Consider the following 18175-nt stretch of genomic DNA (forward strand, 5'->3'; position numbering starts at 1 on the left):
TAAACTTTGATTCATTACATATGCTGTTGCTTACTCACTTTGTCCCTACCTATATACAGCGCTTTCGGAAAGTATTCACACCGCTTGACTTTTTCCACATTTTGTTACCTTAAAGCCTTATTCTAAAATTGATTAAATTGTTTTCCTCCCCTTCATCAATCTCAAATTAAATGCGATTAGTCACATGAGCAATCAGTGACGTATTTAAAGGGCAGTAGCCATGCTGAGCAGCGTTTCTCAACCGGTCATTCTGTACGGTTTACGTTTAATTGAACGTTCCAGACGTTAAAAACGTACTCAACACAGCTATTCCTGGTCGTGCAGAACAACACCGTTTCACACATTTGTTTTAGTACTGAGCCGTTCATTAATATGCTCAGTGTCCTAATGAACCGTTTTTTGCCACAATTTCGTGAAAGCGACCGAAGCCTTCAGAAAGCCTCGGTTTCCCAAGCACTACTAACTAGGTTCTCTCAACCATACATAATAGTGTGCTGAAAATTCGAGATTACATTCCTCTACCGTGTGGCTCTACGCCCCGAGCCATCTTTCCGCTTGTTGCTAAGGAGACATACCAAGGGGTGTGTTCGTAAAGTAACGCTGGACGTTCGTAAATTCATAGCGTTTCGCTCTCGGAACGTTCTGACCTCACAAAAGCAATCAAGCTACTTCCAGACAAAAATGAGAGAACTCCTCACTCTGACCATTTTACTCGCCCTAGCAGAGCTGGTTAGGCTGTTTTCATGTTATCTAGATCGTTGGTGACAGTAACATGTCATATTCAACTGATATTGCGCGATCGTAAATTCCTTATTCTGCGCTCTGGTATAATGACAACCAGTTAGAAAGTAAGACATTTTCAAGTTTTCTAAATCCGACTCGAACATGACCGCGGCATTATATGGTTGTGTCACGTCCGAAGCGTCATACGTCATTACGTGGTATTGTTACGTCGACACGTTGTGTCGAATCGAAGTGTCGCACCAGACAGTGAATATTAATTTCAGGGTTAGCCAACACACCATTTTGAATCTGTGCTCAAAAGCCAGCTAGCTAGCTTACATTAGCATTTACAGTGTGCTAGTAGTGCTGCTAGAGAGAAGAAATCAAGCTCCAGCAATGTCAATGTGGAAGGGACTGCACATGACAGCGCGTGCCGCTCATGGAATTCATGTTTCCTCGCGATTTATCCATAAACACACGCGACTCTGCACCCGAAACATCAGCACTAGTAGACCTGTGCAAAATGATTTCTTCAAAGGTGAGATTATCAACTTTGTTTTCACTGTTGCGTTTGTGTCCTACCCAGTAGCGATTTTAGCATGGCATTTTTGGTGGGGCTACAAAAAAATGGTTGGATGCATTCCGGAAAAGCCACAACACAACATTAAACAATACATTAATTGCACTATAACGGCGACAGACGGTGCCCACAAACTGTTGGGCCTATATAAAGCTGTCCCAACAGCAGTTCCAACATCTTACCACCGCTACACCTGGCTCTCAGCGAAACAGTTAATTCAGACTAAAAAAAATCAGAGCTGACTTGCGTAAACAAATGTGGTTTCTACTGACAATCGAGATGTACAGACGATGGGGTAAGGGGGGCGATAAGAGGCAGTCCGTCATTTCGATTAAGACATTAATGAGCGGGCGACTACTGACGTAGTCATAACTTTGTACAGCGATAGAATTCAGAACATGGGCCGTTCTTAGTGTACCCCCGTACAACAAGTCAGAACCACAGGATAAATAAAGGGGGCATATAAACAGACAATGAATTTCTTTAAAACAGGTTATAGGCTACACGTGCAACACCAAGTTAGAACACATGCATTGCTTGCTGTTTGGGGTTTTAGGCTGGGTTTCTGTACTACATTTTGTGACATCAGCTGATGTAAGAAGGGCTTTATAAATACATTTGATTGAACAGTAGGTGAAAATAGACCCAAAGGCACATTGAACACAGTTTGGGTCTTTGTGTGTCAAAAAAAGATATGTCATGTAACACTTTGATGCATTAAATAAACTTGTTTAATTTGACACGTCAAATAACACTATTCCATTATAGAATGTTGTGTATTATGAGGGGGAGGGGGAGGGGGGGGGGGGGAGCCACTCCATTGAATAGCAGGCTATCATTGTTGAATTTGCAATTTCCAACTTGTTGTGTAATCTTTACGGCTGATGAGCACCGATACATTATATCTATAATTTCTCTTAATTATTTCTCTTCATATGACAAGGATTAAAAAGGATTTGCCAGTAGATTGTTGACTTGATTCATGATGACTGCTAGCTAAGACTTTGAAAGTAAGTTGTTGACATCAGTTCAATCAAAGCTACTGTACATATAATGTGATTTGGTGTCATTTTATCTGAGGCCAATGACCTTGAGCCTTCTTGGAAGGGCACTTGTAATATAACTCTGGACCCAAAGGGCTGACATTTTGGATATCTACCCTTACTAAGGACTTAAACTTGGCAATGACGTACAGTCCCCATGAGTGACGGAACAGTGAGCCAATCACGGCGCAATGCTCCTATTTTCTGCTGGCTTGCCCCACCACAGAAAACACTGAGCTAGGCTGAAACACCTGCATTTTGGAGCTGCTTTACTCAAGAAAACAAAAAGAGACCATGTGTGTATGCAACTTTATTAACGTCTTGTGGATCAGTGGGACACTAGCGTCCCATTTCAACAACTTCCGGTGAAATTGCAGTGCCAAATTCAAATTAAATTACTATAAATATTAAACTTTCATGAAATCACAAGTGCAATACATCAAAATAAAGCTTAACTTGTTGGTAATCCAGCCGCCGTGTCAGATTTCAAAAATCATTTTTTTTTTTTTTTTTTGCTTTACGGCAAAAGCAAACCATGCGATTATCTGAGGACAGCTCCCAGCACACAAATGCATAAATCATTTTCAACCAGGGAGTTAAGACACGAAAGTTAGAAATAGCGATATAATATATGCCTTGCCTTTGAAGGTCTTCTTCTGTTGGCACTTCAAAAGGTCCCAGTTACATTACAAATGGTCCTTTTGTTCGATCAAGTCCTTCATAAAAACTCAGTCGTGCTTCAGTCAAAAATCCACTCGGTTTCCCTCCTTCAAAATGCATACAAAATGAATCCCAAACGTTACCAATAAACTTATCCAAACAAGTCAATCAATGTTTATAATCAAACCTTAGGTACCCTAATATGCAAATAAACTATAACATTTAAGACGAGAATCATTATTGTCTTTACCTGAGAAAAATAACAAAGAACGCGCTCTCATTCACACGCTTGGAAATATTACAGCCAAAATGGGAGCCACCTAGAAAAACTACAATTTCTGGCTCATTTTTCCAAATACCAGCCTAAAACTCTTTCTAAAGACTGTTGACATCTAGTGGAAGCCCTAGGAACTGCAATCGGGCATGATTTTGCCCTATTATAAAAGTGCCAGCCATTGAAATCAGTGATAGGATGAATATTTTTTGGGGGGGGGTGGCTTGACCTCAGGGTTTCGCCTGCCATTTCAGTTCTGTTATACTCACAGACATTATTTTAACAGTTTTAGTGTTTTCTATCCAAATCTACCAATTATATGCATATCCTAGCTTATGGGCCTGAGTAGCTGATATGTGACACAGATTAAAACAGGAAAGCCCCCCAAAATTATTAAATATATATGGGGCTCAAAACAGGTGGGACTCAATGACGGTTTGCCACGGGTCCTACCTAGTTAGCTAACTTACAGTGGGGAGAACAAGTATTTTATACACTGCCGATTTAGCAGGTTTTCCTACGTACAAAGCATGTAGAGGTCTGTCATTTTTATCATGGGTACACTTCAACTGTGAGAGATGGAATCTAAAACAGAAATCCAGAAAATCACATTGTATGATTTTTAAGTAATTCATTTGCATTTTATTGCATGACATAAGTATTTGATCACCTACCAACCAGTAAGAATTCCGGCTCTCACAGACCTGTTAGTTTTACTTTAAGAAGCCCGCCTGTTCTCCACTCATTACCTGTATTAACTGCACCTGTTTGAACTCGTTACCTGTATAAAAGACACCTGTCCACACACTCAATCAAACAGACTCCAACCTCTCCACAATGGCCAAGACCAGAGAGCTGTGTAAGGACATCAGGGATAAAATTGTAGACCTGCACAAGGCAGGGATGGGCTACAGGACTGTAGGCAAGCAGCTTGGTGAGAAGGCAACAACTGTTGGCGCAATTATTAGAAAATGGAAGAAGTTCAAGATGACGGTCAATCACCCTCGGTCTGGGCATTTCATATTCCTCTATAGAAGTTGAACTACTACATGCATTTTGATTGTTGAAATTTTGTGCAGTTTGCTATAATATACTTTTTTGTTGACATTGTGTTGATGTGACTCCCTTACATAAATTTTGTATGGTAAACCCTGAATTTGAAATTACACTGCTCAAAAAAATAAAGGGAAGACTTAAACAACACAATGTAACTCCAAGTCAATCACACTTCTGTGAAATCAAACTGTCCACTTAGGAAGCAACACTGGTTGACAATACATTTCACATTCTGTTGTGCAAATAGAATAGACAACAGGTGGAAATTCTAGGCAATTAGCAAGACACCCCCAATAAAGGAGTGGTTCTGCAGGTGGTGACCACAGACCACTTCTCAGTTCCTATGCTTCCTGGCTGATGTTTTGGTCACTTTTGAATGCTGGCGGTGCTTTCACTCTAGTGGTAGCATGAGACGGAGTCTACAACCCACACAAGTGGCTCAGGTAGTGCAGATCATCCAGGATGGCACATCAATGTGAGCTGTGGCAAGAAGGTTTGCTGTGTCTGTCGGCGTAGTGTCCAGAGCATGGAGGCGCTACCAGGAGACAGGCCAGTACATCATGAGACGTGGAGGAGGCCGTAGGAGGGCAACAACCCAGCAGCAGGACCGCTACCTCCGCCTTTGTGCAGGAGGAGCACTGCCAGAGCCCTGCAAAATGACCTCCAGTAGGCCACAAATGTGCATGTGTCTGCTCAAACGGTCAGAAACAGACTCCATGAGGGTGGTATGGTGGCCCGACGTCCACAGGTGGGGGTTGTGCTTACAGCCCAACACCGTGCAGGACGTTTGGCATTTGCCAGAGAACACCAAGATTGGCAAATTCGCCACTGGCGCCCTGTGCTCTTCACAGATGAAAGCAGGTTCACACTGAGCACGTGACAGACGTGACAAAGTCTGGAGACGCCGTGGAGAATGTTCTGCTGCCTGCAACATCCTCCAGCATGACCGGTTTGGTGGTGGGTCAGTCATGGTGTGGGGTGGCATTTCTTTGGGGGGCCGCACAGCCCTCCATGTGCTCGCCAGAGGTAGCCTGACTGCCATTAGGTACCGAGATGAGATCCTCAGACCCCTTGTGAGACCATATGCTGGTGCGGTTGGCCCTGGGTTCCTCCTAATGCAAGACAATGCTAGACCTCATGTGGCTGGAGTGTGTCAGCAGTTCCTGCAAGAGGAAGGCATTGATGCTATGGACTGGCCCGCCCGTTCCCCAGACCTGAATCCAATTGAGCACATCTGGGACATCATGTCTCGCTCCATCCACCAACGCCATGTTGCACCACAGAATGTCCAGGAGTTGGCGGATGCTTTAGTCCAGGTCTGGGAGGAGATCCCTCAGGAGACCATCCGCCACCTCATCAGGAGCATGCCCAGGCGTTGTAGGGAGGTCATACAGGCACGTGGAGGCCACACACACTACTGAGCCTTGACTTGTTTTAAGGACATTACATCAAAGTTGGAACAGCCAGTAGTGTGGTTTTCCACTTTTAATTTTGAGTGTGACTCCAAATCCAGACCTCCATAGGTTGATAAATTTGATTTCCATTGATCATTTTTGTGTGATTTTGTTGTCAGCACATTCAACTATGTAAAGAAAAAAATATTTAATAAGAATATTTCATTCATTCAGATCTAGGATGTGTTATTTTAGTGTTCCCTTTATTTTTTTGAGCAGTGTATATCTGAAAGGTAAAAATAACTGTCTGTAACATGTTGAAATTCTTCTTGTAGTTGGTGTGAATGTCATGTATTACCATAAAGTACCTCTGCGGCCAGATATGAGAATTAAGTCACTTTCGTAGTAACAACCAGATAACTAGAATGACAAATTTAGAGTGCCTTACGTCCTAATAGAAATAACAATATATTTCTTAACACAGATCTCGAGAACCAGTTCAAAGCGTTCAGGGAGAAAGCGGCAGACGCCATGCCTGGCAGTGACTGGACTCCGTTTGAGAAGAACTCCTCACTCCCCCCTGAGAGGGCAGACATCGTGATCGTAGGAGGTGGCGTGGTGGGCTGGTCCATTGCCTATTGGCTGAAGCAGAAAGAGATGATTCGGGACGGGGTGCGGGTGCTGGTGGTTGAGAGGGACCCCACTGTGAGTGGCCTAGGCTGTGTCACGTGACCTCACTCACGTCCACTGAATACATTTGAAGCTCAAGCAATGTTCCATTAATCTCTCCTGTCTCTGTGTGCACTTGTTCACTTCCCTTCACTGGTTTTAAAGGAAATGACTGGCATAAGAATATGGTGGAAACTCCCTGTACCCATGCCTCTATCAATCCAATGCTTTTAGATTTGTGGGAAGTAGTAAACAAGTGCACATTTCAGTAGAAAATGACATTATTGGGATGCACCCTCAGGCTTGGGGCTGTCCTAATGGTCTCTGAAACTTTCCTTTCCATATCACCTTTCCTTGATGACCAAGTAAAAGGAAACGAAGAGACTGGACTCTTAAGTCATCTTAGATCAGATGCTCGTCAAATCATTAAAGGACTGCTACACTAACACAGTAGTGCACAGACTGAATCTAGGTGTTAATCTGTATCTTCTATCTCCCTGTCTCCAGTACTCCCAGGCCTCCACGGTGCTGTCTGCTGGGGGGATTCGACAGCAGTTCTCCTTGCCAGAGAACATCCACCTGTCCATGGCCTCGGCTGACTTCATGAGGAACATCAATGTAGGTCACTGACACTGACCACCAGCTAGTGTCAGCCATTGGGTCACTGTGACCACCAGCTAGTATCAGCCATTGGGTCACTGTGACCACCAGCTAGTATCAGCCATTGGGTCACTGTGACCACCAGCTAGTATCAGCCATTGGGTCACTGTGCCCACCAGCTAGTATCAGCCATTGGGTCACTGTGACCACCAGCTAGTATCAGCCATTAGGTCACTGTGACCACCAGCTAGTATCAGCCATTAGGTCACTGTGACCACCAGCTAGTGTCAGGTTATTTACTCATAATACAGTTGACCATTTCCCTGTCAATATATGGCCAAGCTGCAGTCAACATGTACAATTTTGTATCTATTATTGGATCCCTATTAGCTGCTTCCTGAATACACAAAAATGTGTTTTTTGTTCTTCATTTAAGGTTTGGGTTTTTAAGCATAAGGTTAGGGATAGTTAAGAAAAATTAGGGCGATATTGTGGTACTTCTGTCTTTGCAGCTTGGCATGATGGTGACAACTATACATTTGTTTATGGCATTCCTTAGACCTGTTGAAGTGTTTTATTTATTGTTTCAGTGTAAAGTGATTGACAGTTTGTTGTGCCTTCTCAGGAACACTTGAGTGTGCTGAATGACGACCCCGTGGACCTGCAGTTTAACCACTCCGGATATCTTTTTCTGGCCAGTGAAAAAGTGGCTCATATCATGGAAGAAAACTACAGCACCCAAAGGTAAACACTTGTACCCTACACTTATGCACCATACACACAAATATCTCATCATGCAAATACTTAAATGGAACCTGATGCCGTTTTTTGACAAATGCTATTAATTTTAATTCCAAATCAGGTATGCTGGAGCAAAAGTCTCTCTTCTTTCACCTACACAACTAAAGGAGAAATGTCCATGGATCAACACTGATGGAGTAGTGCTGGCTTCATATGGTGAGTACAGATCTTCGTTATTCTGAGTGACGGACGAGATAGTATTACCTGAAATGATTGAAGTGGCATAATCTGGGTCCATGCAACAATAAGACAATGAACATTGTCTTCTTTAAAGCAAATGGAGCATATGCAGTCTTGGTACAATGACAGATCCAATAAGCAATATATTCAACATTTCTGAACAGTTGTAATATACACGCAGTGGCCAGCTTAATAGTTACACCCAACTAGTACTATGTCGGATCCCCCTTTGCCTCCAGAACAGCCAGCATTCTCTGGGGCATGGATTCTAGAAGGTGTCGGAAACGTTCAAACTTTGCTCAGTTATCAAGTAACCTAACGTGTGCCAGGAAAACATTCCCCACACCATTATACCACCTCCACCAGCCTATACCGTTGACAGCAGACAGGTAGGGACTCTGCCATCAGCATGACGCAACAGGAACCAGGATTCGTCAGACCAGGCAATGTTTTTCCACTCCTCAATTGTCCATTGTTGGTGGAGCCGCTTCTTCTTGTTTTTAGCTGATAGGAGTTTATCCCGGGTGTTGGTTGTCTGCTGCTGTGGCCCATCTGTGACAAGGACCGACAAGTTGTGCGTTCACAAGATGCCTTTCTGCACACCACTGTTGTACATAGCTGTTATTTCCCTGTTAGCTTGCACGATTCTTGCCATTCTCCTTCGACCTCTCATCAACACAGTCCCCCACAGGACTGCCGCTGACTGGATGTTAATTGTTTGTCGTGCCATTATTGGTAAACCCTGGACACAGTCGTGCATGAGAAGCCCAGGAGGCCCAGCTGTTTGAGATACTGGAACCGGTGTGCATGGCACGACGATCACGCCACGCTCAAAGTTGCTTAGGTCACTCGTGTTTCCCATTCTAATGTTCAATCAAACAGTAACTGAATGCCTCTGTCTGCTTTATATAGCAAACCACGGCCATGTGACTCGGGGCCCCTGAGTGTATAGCCAGTGTTGTACGCCCTGTCTTCGTCAATGTCTTCATCAATGTATCTCTAAATTCAGTACTGTTACCCAGTGAAGCATGCTTTCAGTGCATCAGTCCAGACACATATCTGTCAAATAATTCACTGATGAACCTTTTACACTCATACCTGTATATGTGTTGAAAATGTCAGATTTGGACACTGATAAGTGCGTAACTTGGAATGCAGTGGGCAGAGCTCAGGGTCTCTGCTTCACAGCTCTGTATGGGTTTTGACTGAGTCATTCTGAACTTGAGCACTGCTAGCAACAAGAAGTTGCCCCCATGCAAATTTTTTGTCTGAGTGAGGAAATGTTGTAAATTACAAGGACTCTATGTATTTTGAAAGATGAGACGTTGAGGATTATTAAATACAGCTTTGATGTCATACAAGCAAGACAACCACCCGAGTCCAAATTACACATTTCCATATCATCAAACTCATGTAATATAGTGTCAACGTTTACAATCACTATGTTTGATGTTCAGTTACAAGATGACATGACGTTATACCCTGGGTTGTCCTGAACATAATGAGCCTGTTGTATTGTGAAGGACATTTGCTGTGGATCACAGGCGGGGATGCATAACTGTGTTCCAAACAAAACAACCACAATGGCACAGCTAGGAGACCAACAAAAAACACCTTTATAGTTTGCTGCGAAAAGTACAGTAAATGTAAAATGCACATCAAATCAAGTGTCATGTTTGGATTCAGTCTTGTCAAATGTTGTCCTGACTTTTAGTCTAATTTTAGTCTAATTGTTCCCTTTAAATTGCTAATATGGTTATGCATATGCCTTCCATATTTCTAATGCAAGAAACATTTCAATTTATCCCTATCCATATAGGCCAATTCCCACGAGTGTAATGGGGTAAGCTACTGGAACACTAGGGAGTATGTATTGCATAACTTTTCCAGTAATGTTGATCTTATCAGTTGAACAATATCATTTTTATTTAACTAGGTAGGCCAGTTGAGAACAAGTTCTCATTTACAACTGCGACCTGGCCAAGATAAAGCAAAGCAGTGCGACAAAAACAACAGAGTTACACATGGGATAAACAAACATACAGTCAATAACACAATAGAAATCTGTATACAGTGTGCAAATTAAGGAGATAAGGCAATAAATAGGCCATAGTGGCAAAGTAATTACAATTTAGCAATTAACACTGGAGTGATAGATGTGCAGATGAGGATGTGCAAGTAGACATACTGGTGTGCAAAAGAGCAGGAAAAACAAATATGGGGATAAGGCAGGTAGTTGGTTGGATGGGCTATTTACTGATGGGCTGTGTACAGCTGCAGCGATCAGCAAGCTGCTCTGACAGCTGATGCATATAGTTAGTGAGGGAGGTATGTCTCCAACTTCAGTGATTTTTTTTTTTTTTTTTTTTTTTTTTTTTTTTTTTTTTTTTTTTTTTGCGACTCGTTCCAGTCATTGGCAGCAGAGAACTGGAAGGAAAGGTGGCCAAAGGGAGTGTTGGCTTTGGGGAAGACCAGTGAAATATACCTGCTGGAGCGCTTGCTACTGGTGGGTGTTGCTATGGTGACCAGTGAGCTGAGATAAGGCGGAGCTTTACCTAGCAAAGACTTATAGGTGACCTGGAGCCAGTGGGTTTGGTGACGAATATGTAGCGAGGACCAGCCAACCAGAGCATACAGGTCGCAGGGGTGGGTAGTATATGGTGCTTTGGTGACAAAACGGATGGCACTGTGATAGACGGCATCCAATTTTCTGAGTATAGTGTTGGAGGCTATTTTGTAAATGACATCGCAGAAATCAAGGATCGGTAGGATAGTCAGTTTTACGAGGGTATGTTTGGCAGCATGAGTGAAGGATGCTTTGTTGCAAAATAGGAAGCAGATTCTAGATACAATTTTGGATTGGAGATGCTTAATGTGAGTCTGGAAGGAGAGTTTACAGTCTAGCCAGACACCTAGCTATTTACAGTTGTCCACATATTCTAAGTCAGAACCGTCCAGAGTAGTGATGCTGGGCAGGCGGGTGCGGGCAGCGATCGGTTAAAGAGCATGCATTTTGTTTTACTAGCATTTAAGAGCAGTTGGAAGCCACAGAAGGAGGGTTGTATGGCATTGAAGCTCGTCTGGAGGTTAGTTAACAGTGTCCAAAGAGGGGCCAGAAGTATACAGAATGGTGTTGTCTGCGTAGAGGTGGATCAAAGAAGCACCCGCAGCAAGAGCAACATCGTTGATATATACAGAGAAAAGAGTCGGCCTGAGAATTGAACCCTGTGGCACCCCCATAGACTGCCAGAGGTCCGAACAACAGGCCCTCCGATTTGACACACTGAACTCTATCTGAGCAGTAGTTGGTGAACCAGGCGAAGCAGTCAGTTGAGAAACCAAGGCTGTTGAATCTGCCGATAAGAATGCGGTGATTGACAGAGTCGAAAGCCTTGGCCAGGTCGATGATGACTGCTGCACAGTACTGTCTTTTATCGGTGGCGGTTGTATCGTTTAGGACCTTGAGCGTGGCTGAGGTGCGCCCGTGACAAGCTCCGAAACCAGATTGTTTAGCAGAGAAGGTACGGTGGGATTCGAAATGGTCGGTGATCTGTTTGTTCACTTGGCTTTCGAAGACTTTAGAAAGGCATGGCAGGATGGATATAGGTCTGTAACAGTTTGGGTCTAGAGTGCCTCCCCCTTTTTGAAGAGCGCTTTCCAATCTTTAGGAATCTCAGACGATACGAAAGAGAGGTTGAGCAGACTAGTAATAGGGGTTGCAACAATGGCGGCGGATAATTTTCGGAAGAGAGTGTCCAGATTGTCTAGTCCAGCTGATTTGTAGGGATCCAGATTTTGCAGCTCTATCAGAATATCAGCTGTCTGGATTTGGGGGACGGAGAAGCGGGGGGACTTGGGCCAGTTGCTGCGAGGGGTGCAGAGCTGTTGGTTGGGGTAGTCAAGTGGAAAGCATGGCCAGCCGTTGAGAAATGCTTTCCTAACTGACTGTGTATATTGGTTCCTGACTTCCCTGAAAAGATGCATATCGCAGGGACTATTTGACGCTAGTGCAGTACGCCACAGGATGTTTTTGTGCTGGTCAAGGGCAGTCAAGCCTGGAGTGAACAGGGGCTATATCTGTTCTTAGTTCTAAAATGTTTTGAAAGGGGCATGCTTATTTAAGATGGAGAGGAAAACACTTAAAGGACAACCAGGCATCCTCTACTGATGGGATGAGGTCAATATCCTTTCAGGATACCTGGGCCAAGTCGATTAGAAAGGCCTGCTCGCAGAAGTGTTTTAGGGAGCTTTTGACAGTGATGAGGGGTGGTCGTTTGACCGCGGACCCATAACGGACGCAGGCAATGAGGCGGTGATCACTGAGATCCTGGTTGAAAACAGCAGAGGTGTATTTAGAGGGCAAGTTGGTCAGGATGATATCTATGAGGGTGCCCATGGTTACGGATTTCGGGTTGTACCTGGTAGGTTCCTTGATAATTTGTGAGATTGGGGGCATCTAGCTTAGATTGTAGGACGGCTGGGGTGTTAAGCATATCCCAGTTTAGGTCACCGAACAGTATGAACTCTGAAGATGGATGGGGGGGGTAATCAATTCACATTTTTTTTTTATTTATTTTTTTTACCTTTATTTAACCAGGCAAGTCAGTTAAGAACAAATTCTTATTTTCAATGACGGCCTGGGAACAGTGGGTTAACTGCCTGTTCAGGGGCAGAACGACGACCTTGTCAGCTCGGGGGTTTTGTCCAACGCTCTAACCACTAGGCTACCCTGCCGCCCTGGACACATATGGTGTCCAGGGCACAGCTGGGAGCTGAGGGGGATCTATAACAAACGGCAACAGTGATGGACTTTTAAAAGTAGAAGCTCAAACTGTTTGGACATAGACCTGGATATAATGACAGGGGGGCTAGGGGCTATGCAGTAAAATAAAACAATGAGAGCTACCCTAAACAACAGTATAAAAGGCATATTGACATTAGAGAGAGGCATAAAGCAATCACAGGTGTTGCTTGAGAGAGCTAAGACAACAACGGGTAAATGGCGATGAATGGGCAGAGAGGGTCAGTTAGCTACACACAGGGCCTGAGTTCGAGGCTGGGGCCGGCCGATAAACAAGATAATAAACAAGATAATCCTGTAAGTGTCCTCACACACTGCTTGTGGAAAAAAGCAATCCATCAATAAATTGCAACCTTGCACAGACACGCCCCATAATTTTGCTGGCTAGAACCAATTAAATGACTTCCTTTCTGGGTTAAGCATAAACTGTCTCTTCTCCCAAATGACCTCTACTTTGACAACGTCACCTCATCCCTTTGCCCTTTTTACACCCAGGGCTGGAGAACGAGGGCTGGTTCGACCCCTGGATGCTGTTGAACGCTTTCAGACGGAAGGCCATCTCCATGGGGGTCTACCAGTGCTTTGGAGAAGTCACAGGTTTGTGCTTGTACCAATATCACAGCATTGTGGAACAGACAAGCCATGTACACACTGGTTTAGCTTGGCTCTGTAATCTATCCAAGCTGTATATTGATGATTTTGGCGATGCTGTGTTTCAGGTTTTAGTTACACCACAAACACAATGACTACTGCAGAAGGAGACAAGGTGGATTTCAGGAGAATCAAATATGCTAATGTAAGTATGACTCCTGATTTGTGCAAGGACATGTTTCACTAAACATGAACTCTAATTCAGTTGCTGCGTTTCCCTTGATCTCCTGTGTTTTGAGGGAAAACGAATTGTGTGCAGATCAGAAACTCATTTCTGAATCAACATCTTAAGATTAACACCCAGATCCTCACTTCAGTTAATCAACACAGGGTTGAAAGGGAAAAACATTCTGCAACAGTAAACATCATCCCCCACGAATTATGCCGGGTCTCTCTGGCAAGACACATCATTCACCCAAGTTTGTGACTAATGGACAAACAGAGACTGATCCACAGTCCCCTCCCCAATTTCATCATAGGGGACAACAATCTGTATTTTACAGTAATTTGGACGTGTTCAAGTAATTCCGCCCCATTTCAAAACGTCCCTACTGAACGCAACTCAGCTCACAGTAGCTAGGACCTCTCTACCGTTATGGTCCCTTCCTAATTGTCTGTCCCTGGTGTCTTGAGTAGGTCCAGATGCCCAACAGTCTGGAGTACCAGCCTGTGGAGTGTGCCATCGTGGTGAACGCTGCAGGGGCACTCTCCGGTAAGGTGGCAGAGATGATGGGCATCGGGCTCGGCCCGAAAGACACCATCGCTGGAATCCCGCTACCCGTGGAGCCCAGGAAAAGGTGCGTTGGGATAGAGGACCACCCCCCGATGTACTGCATTTGTCAGAACAAATCATTTACACCATGTTGCTGACAGCTAGCTTTCTTTCAGCCCTTATTGGTATCGGTCATAACACTGATATAATATTCACAGGTTACTCCGGGGAGAAATGCTAACTGTATTAGGTCTCTGTGTATTATGTGTTTGTGGTACTGTCTAATATATCAGTGTATTTGTTGTGGGTCTTCGTCTAGGTTCATCTATGTGGTCCACTGTCCAAACGGGCCAGGGCTGGACACTCCCTTCCTCGTAGACTACTCTGGAGTGTACTTCAGACGAGAGGGGCTGGGAGGAAACTACATTGCTGGGATGTCACCAGAAGAGGTGAGGAAGAGGATTGCCCTATTCCTCTAACTTAATTTTGGAACCCTGAGTCACCTGACGAGGTCGCTTTTCCAAAAATTATCTAGATTTTAAATTATGGTAACCTTGAACAATGGTTAAATAAACAGCATTCAGTAAGCTCAAATGGGAGAAAATGTTTTGAGTCAGAACTCAACCAATTTAGTTTTTGGTTGAGGGGATTTCTCCTTTCTCCCGTCTTTGCTCTGAACTCGCCCCAAGAGTCTGGGAAGTGGTCTTCATTATTTGCAACCCCATCAGGAAGAGGAGCCAGAGACCAATAACCTGGAGGTGGACCACCAGTTCTTCCAGAACATCTGGCCTCACCTGGCCCACCGGGTCCCTGCCTTTGAGTGCCTCAAGGTAAATTGATGTGACATTGCAACCATAGAATTACATAGTAATATGGGTCATAATGGTTGCAACCTTCCTCGCCTCTGAAAACTAGGTTGTGTTCAGTAGGCACCAAATGTTATATACAGGGTGGGACAATTCATATGCTCTAAATTAACTTTCCCTTTTCATTGGGAAAGTCAGTTGATAAATCTATTGCTAATGTTTCTGCTTTTGTCCTTTGTGCTGCTTTCGAATTAGCTCCATATCGTTGCCAATAACGTCTATCCCTCAAATTTTAACATTCGTCTCGCTTCACTCCTTTCAGGTGAAGAGCGCATGGGCCGGCTTCTACGACTACAACACCTTTGACCAGAACGGCATCGTGGGCATGCACCCGCTGGTCAACAACATGTTCTTTGCCACAGGCTTCAGTGGGCACGGGCTGCAGCACTCGCCGGCAGTAGGTCGCGCCATGGCCGAACTCATCCTGGACGGGGGCTTCAAGACCCTGGACCTGAGCGCCTTCAGCTTCAAACGCATCATGACCAAGGAACCCATATTAGAGAGGAACATTGTCTGAGAGGGAGAGTCTGACATTTTTACGAAGGAAAGAGGAATGCCTTGTCCCATTCTACAGTCTTGTGGGAAATATGGTCTCGAAATAAGAGTTTCTGGTAAGGTGAATGGTGTCCTATTAATTTCTTCACTAAAGTGCATGAGGGAGTAACTGCACATTTCACAAGCTCAATTCTGTGGTCTACCGGTGAGACCACATGGCAGCGGCCTCAGCCAAAGTGCTTTGCACTTAAACACAGTCACCCATTGCTTTGGGAGTGCTCAGAACTCCGACCGCAAGACTGAATGGGAAAAAATGGGATGTGTCAGAAATGCATCTCAGGAACGAGTGAGGGACTTTGTGGGATGAGGAAGAGAAGAGGGTAGAAGAAAGAGCCTTGACAGCAAACATGGACTTCTGAAGTAAGCATGGAATTTAGGATGCCTAATATCTAACCTACTGTACAAAGAATAAGATACTGACATACTATGCGTTAGCACAATTAGAAAGGCTTTTAGTTGGATATTGGAGTAATTTCCATTCCTCCGATGGTAAACCTGTATTGAATGGCTTGATTATGCATCTTTTTTATTTTATTTAACCATTTAACCTAGACATGTCACTTTACTCTTGATCACGTAAGCATTCAACTGTATTTGTATAAGAAAAAGTGAAGTTGGAAGTTTACATACACCTTAGCCAAATACATTTAATCCTTGTAAAAATTCCCTGTTTTAGGTCAGTTAGAATCACCACTTTATTTTAAGAATGTGAACTGTCAGAATAATAGGAGAGTGACTTACTTCAGCTTTTATTTCTTTCATCACATTCCCAGTGGGTCAGAAGTTTACTGAATTAGTATTTGGTAGCGTTGCCTTTTTAAATTGTTTAACTTGGGTCAAACATTTTGGATAGCCTTTCACAATAAGTTGGGTAAATTTTGTCCCATTCCTCCTGACAGAGCTGGTGTAACTGAGTCAGGTTTGTAGGCCTCCTTGCTCGCACATGCTTTTTCAGTTCTGCCCACAAATTTTCTATAGGATTGAGGTCAGGGCTTTGTGATGGCCACTCCAATACCTTGACTTTGTTGTCCTTAAGCCATTTTGCCACAACTTTGGATGTAGGCTTGGGGTCATTGTCCATTTGGAAGACCCATTTGCGACCAAGCTTTAACTTCCTGACTGATGTCTTGATGTTGCTTCAATATATCCACATAATTTTCCTTTCCTCATGATGCCATCTATTTTGTGAAGTGCACCAGTCCCTCATGCAGCAAAGCACCCCCACAACATGATGCTGCCACCCCCGTGCTTCACGGTTGGGTTGGTGTTCTTCGGCTTGCAAGCCACCCCTCCCCTTTTTCCTCCAAACATAACGATGGTTATTATGGCTAAACAGTTATATTTTTGTTTCATCAGACCAGAGGACTTTTCTCAAAAAAAAGTTTTATTTGTCCCCATGTGTAGTTGCAAAACGTAATCTGGCTTTTTTATGGCGGTTTTGGAGCAGTGGCTTCTTCCTTGCTGAGCGGCCAGACAGGTTATGTCTATATAGGACTGGTTTTACTGTGGATATCGATAATTATGTACCTGTTTCCTCCAGCATCTTCACAAGGTCCTTTGCTGTTGTTCTGGGATTGATTTGCGCTTTTTCGCACCAAACTACGTTCATCTCTAGGAGACCGAACGCGTCTCCTTCCTGAGCGGTATGACGGCTGTGTGGTCCCATGGTGTTTATACTTGCGTACTATTGTTTGTACAGATGAACGTGATACCTTCAGGCATTTGGAAATTGTTCCCAAGGATGAACCAGACTTGTGGAGGTCTCCCCAAAAAATTCTGAGGTCTTTGCTGATTTTCCCATGATGTCAAGCAAAGAGGCACTGAGATTGACGGTAGGCCTTGAAATACATCCACAGGTACACCTTCAATTGACTCAAATTATGTAAATTAGCCTGTCAGAAGCTTCTAAAGCCATGACATAATTTTCTGGAATTTTCCAAGCTGTTTAAAGGCACAGGCACCTTAGTGTATGTAAACTTCTGACCCACTGGAATTGTAATACAGTGAAATAATCTGTCTAAACAATTGTTGGGAAAATTACTTGTCATGCAAAGTAGATGTCCTAACCGACTTGCCAAAACTATAGTTTGTTAACAAGAAATTTGTGGAGCGGTTGAAAAATCAGTTTTAGAGTCTCCAACATAAGTATGTAAACTTCCGACTTCAACTGTACATGTGATGCAGTAAAGACGTCAATCTATTGACGTCTTTATCGCATGTGTTTGTATAAAAAAAGTTAACACTTGTGATCAATAGTAAAATGAACTAGTTTAGACACCCATGGCTTCAATTTCAAAATCTATGTGCAATGGCACATCAATTTACCTCATTGCCGCCCACCAAAATGAGCCTACATTTAGGCTATTGTTTGTATTTCACACTGTTGGGGTAAAAATGTGTAATGCTTGTATAGATGTCAACCCCAGTTCATGTTATCGTCACCAATCAACTGCATTACAGTTAAACAACTACCACCCCCGATTTCTATATGCTAGTTATTCTACCAGCTTATACGAACAGGAAATGGCATTTAACAGACAGTTTTGTAAACCTGAAACAGACAACTTCTAAATATATTTGGCTGTTTTCACTGCACAATATCCAAATCAG

General features: G+C 43.6%; 1 protein-coding gene across 1 annotated transcript; it reads left to right on the forward strand.

The window, feature by feature from the left end:
- Positions 1 to 644: 644 nt before the first annotated feature.
- foxred1 (FAD dependent oxidoreductase domain containing 1) lies at positions 645 to 18044 on the forward strand. The gene is made up of 11 exons (XM_021623022.3): positions 645 to 1261; positions 6215 to 6435; positions 6907 to 7017; positions 7625 to 7743; positions 7862 to 7956; positions 13277 to 13378; positions 13501 to 13577; positions 14069 to 14229; positions 14464 to 14593; positions 14873 to 14974; positions 15273 to 18044. The coding sequence occupies exons 1-11, from the start codon at positions 1120 to 1122 to the stop codon at positions 15525 to 15527; spliced, it is 1515 nt and encodes a 504-aa protein (XP_021478697.1). The 5' UTR covers positions 645 to 1119; the 3' UTR covers positions 15528 to 18044.
- Positions 18045 to 18175: the final 131 nt, after the last annotated feature.

The sequence above is a fragment of the Oncorhynchus mykiss genome, chromosome 12 (assembly GCF_057628025.1).
Source record: "Oncorhynchus mykiss isolate SJ-2025 chromosome 12, ASM5762802v1, whole genome shotgun sequence".
Classification (NCBI taxonomy): domain Eukaryota; kingdom Metazoa; phylum Chordata; class Actinopteri; order Salmoniformes; family Salmonidae; genus Oncorhynchus; species Oncorhynchus mykiss.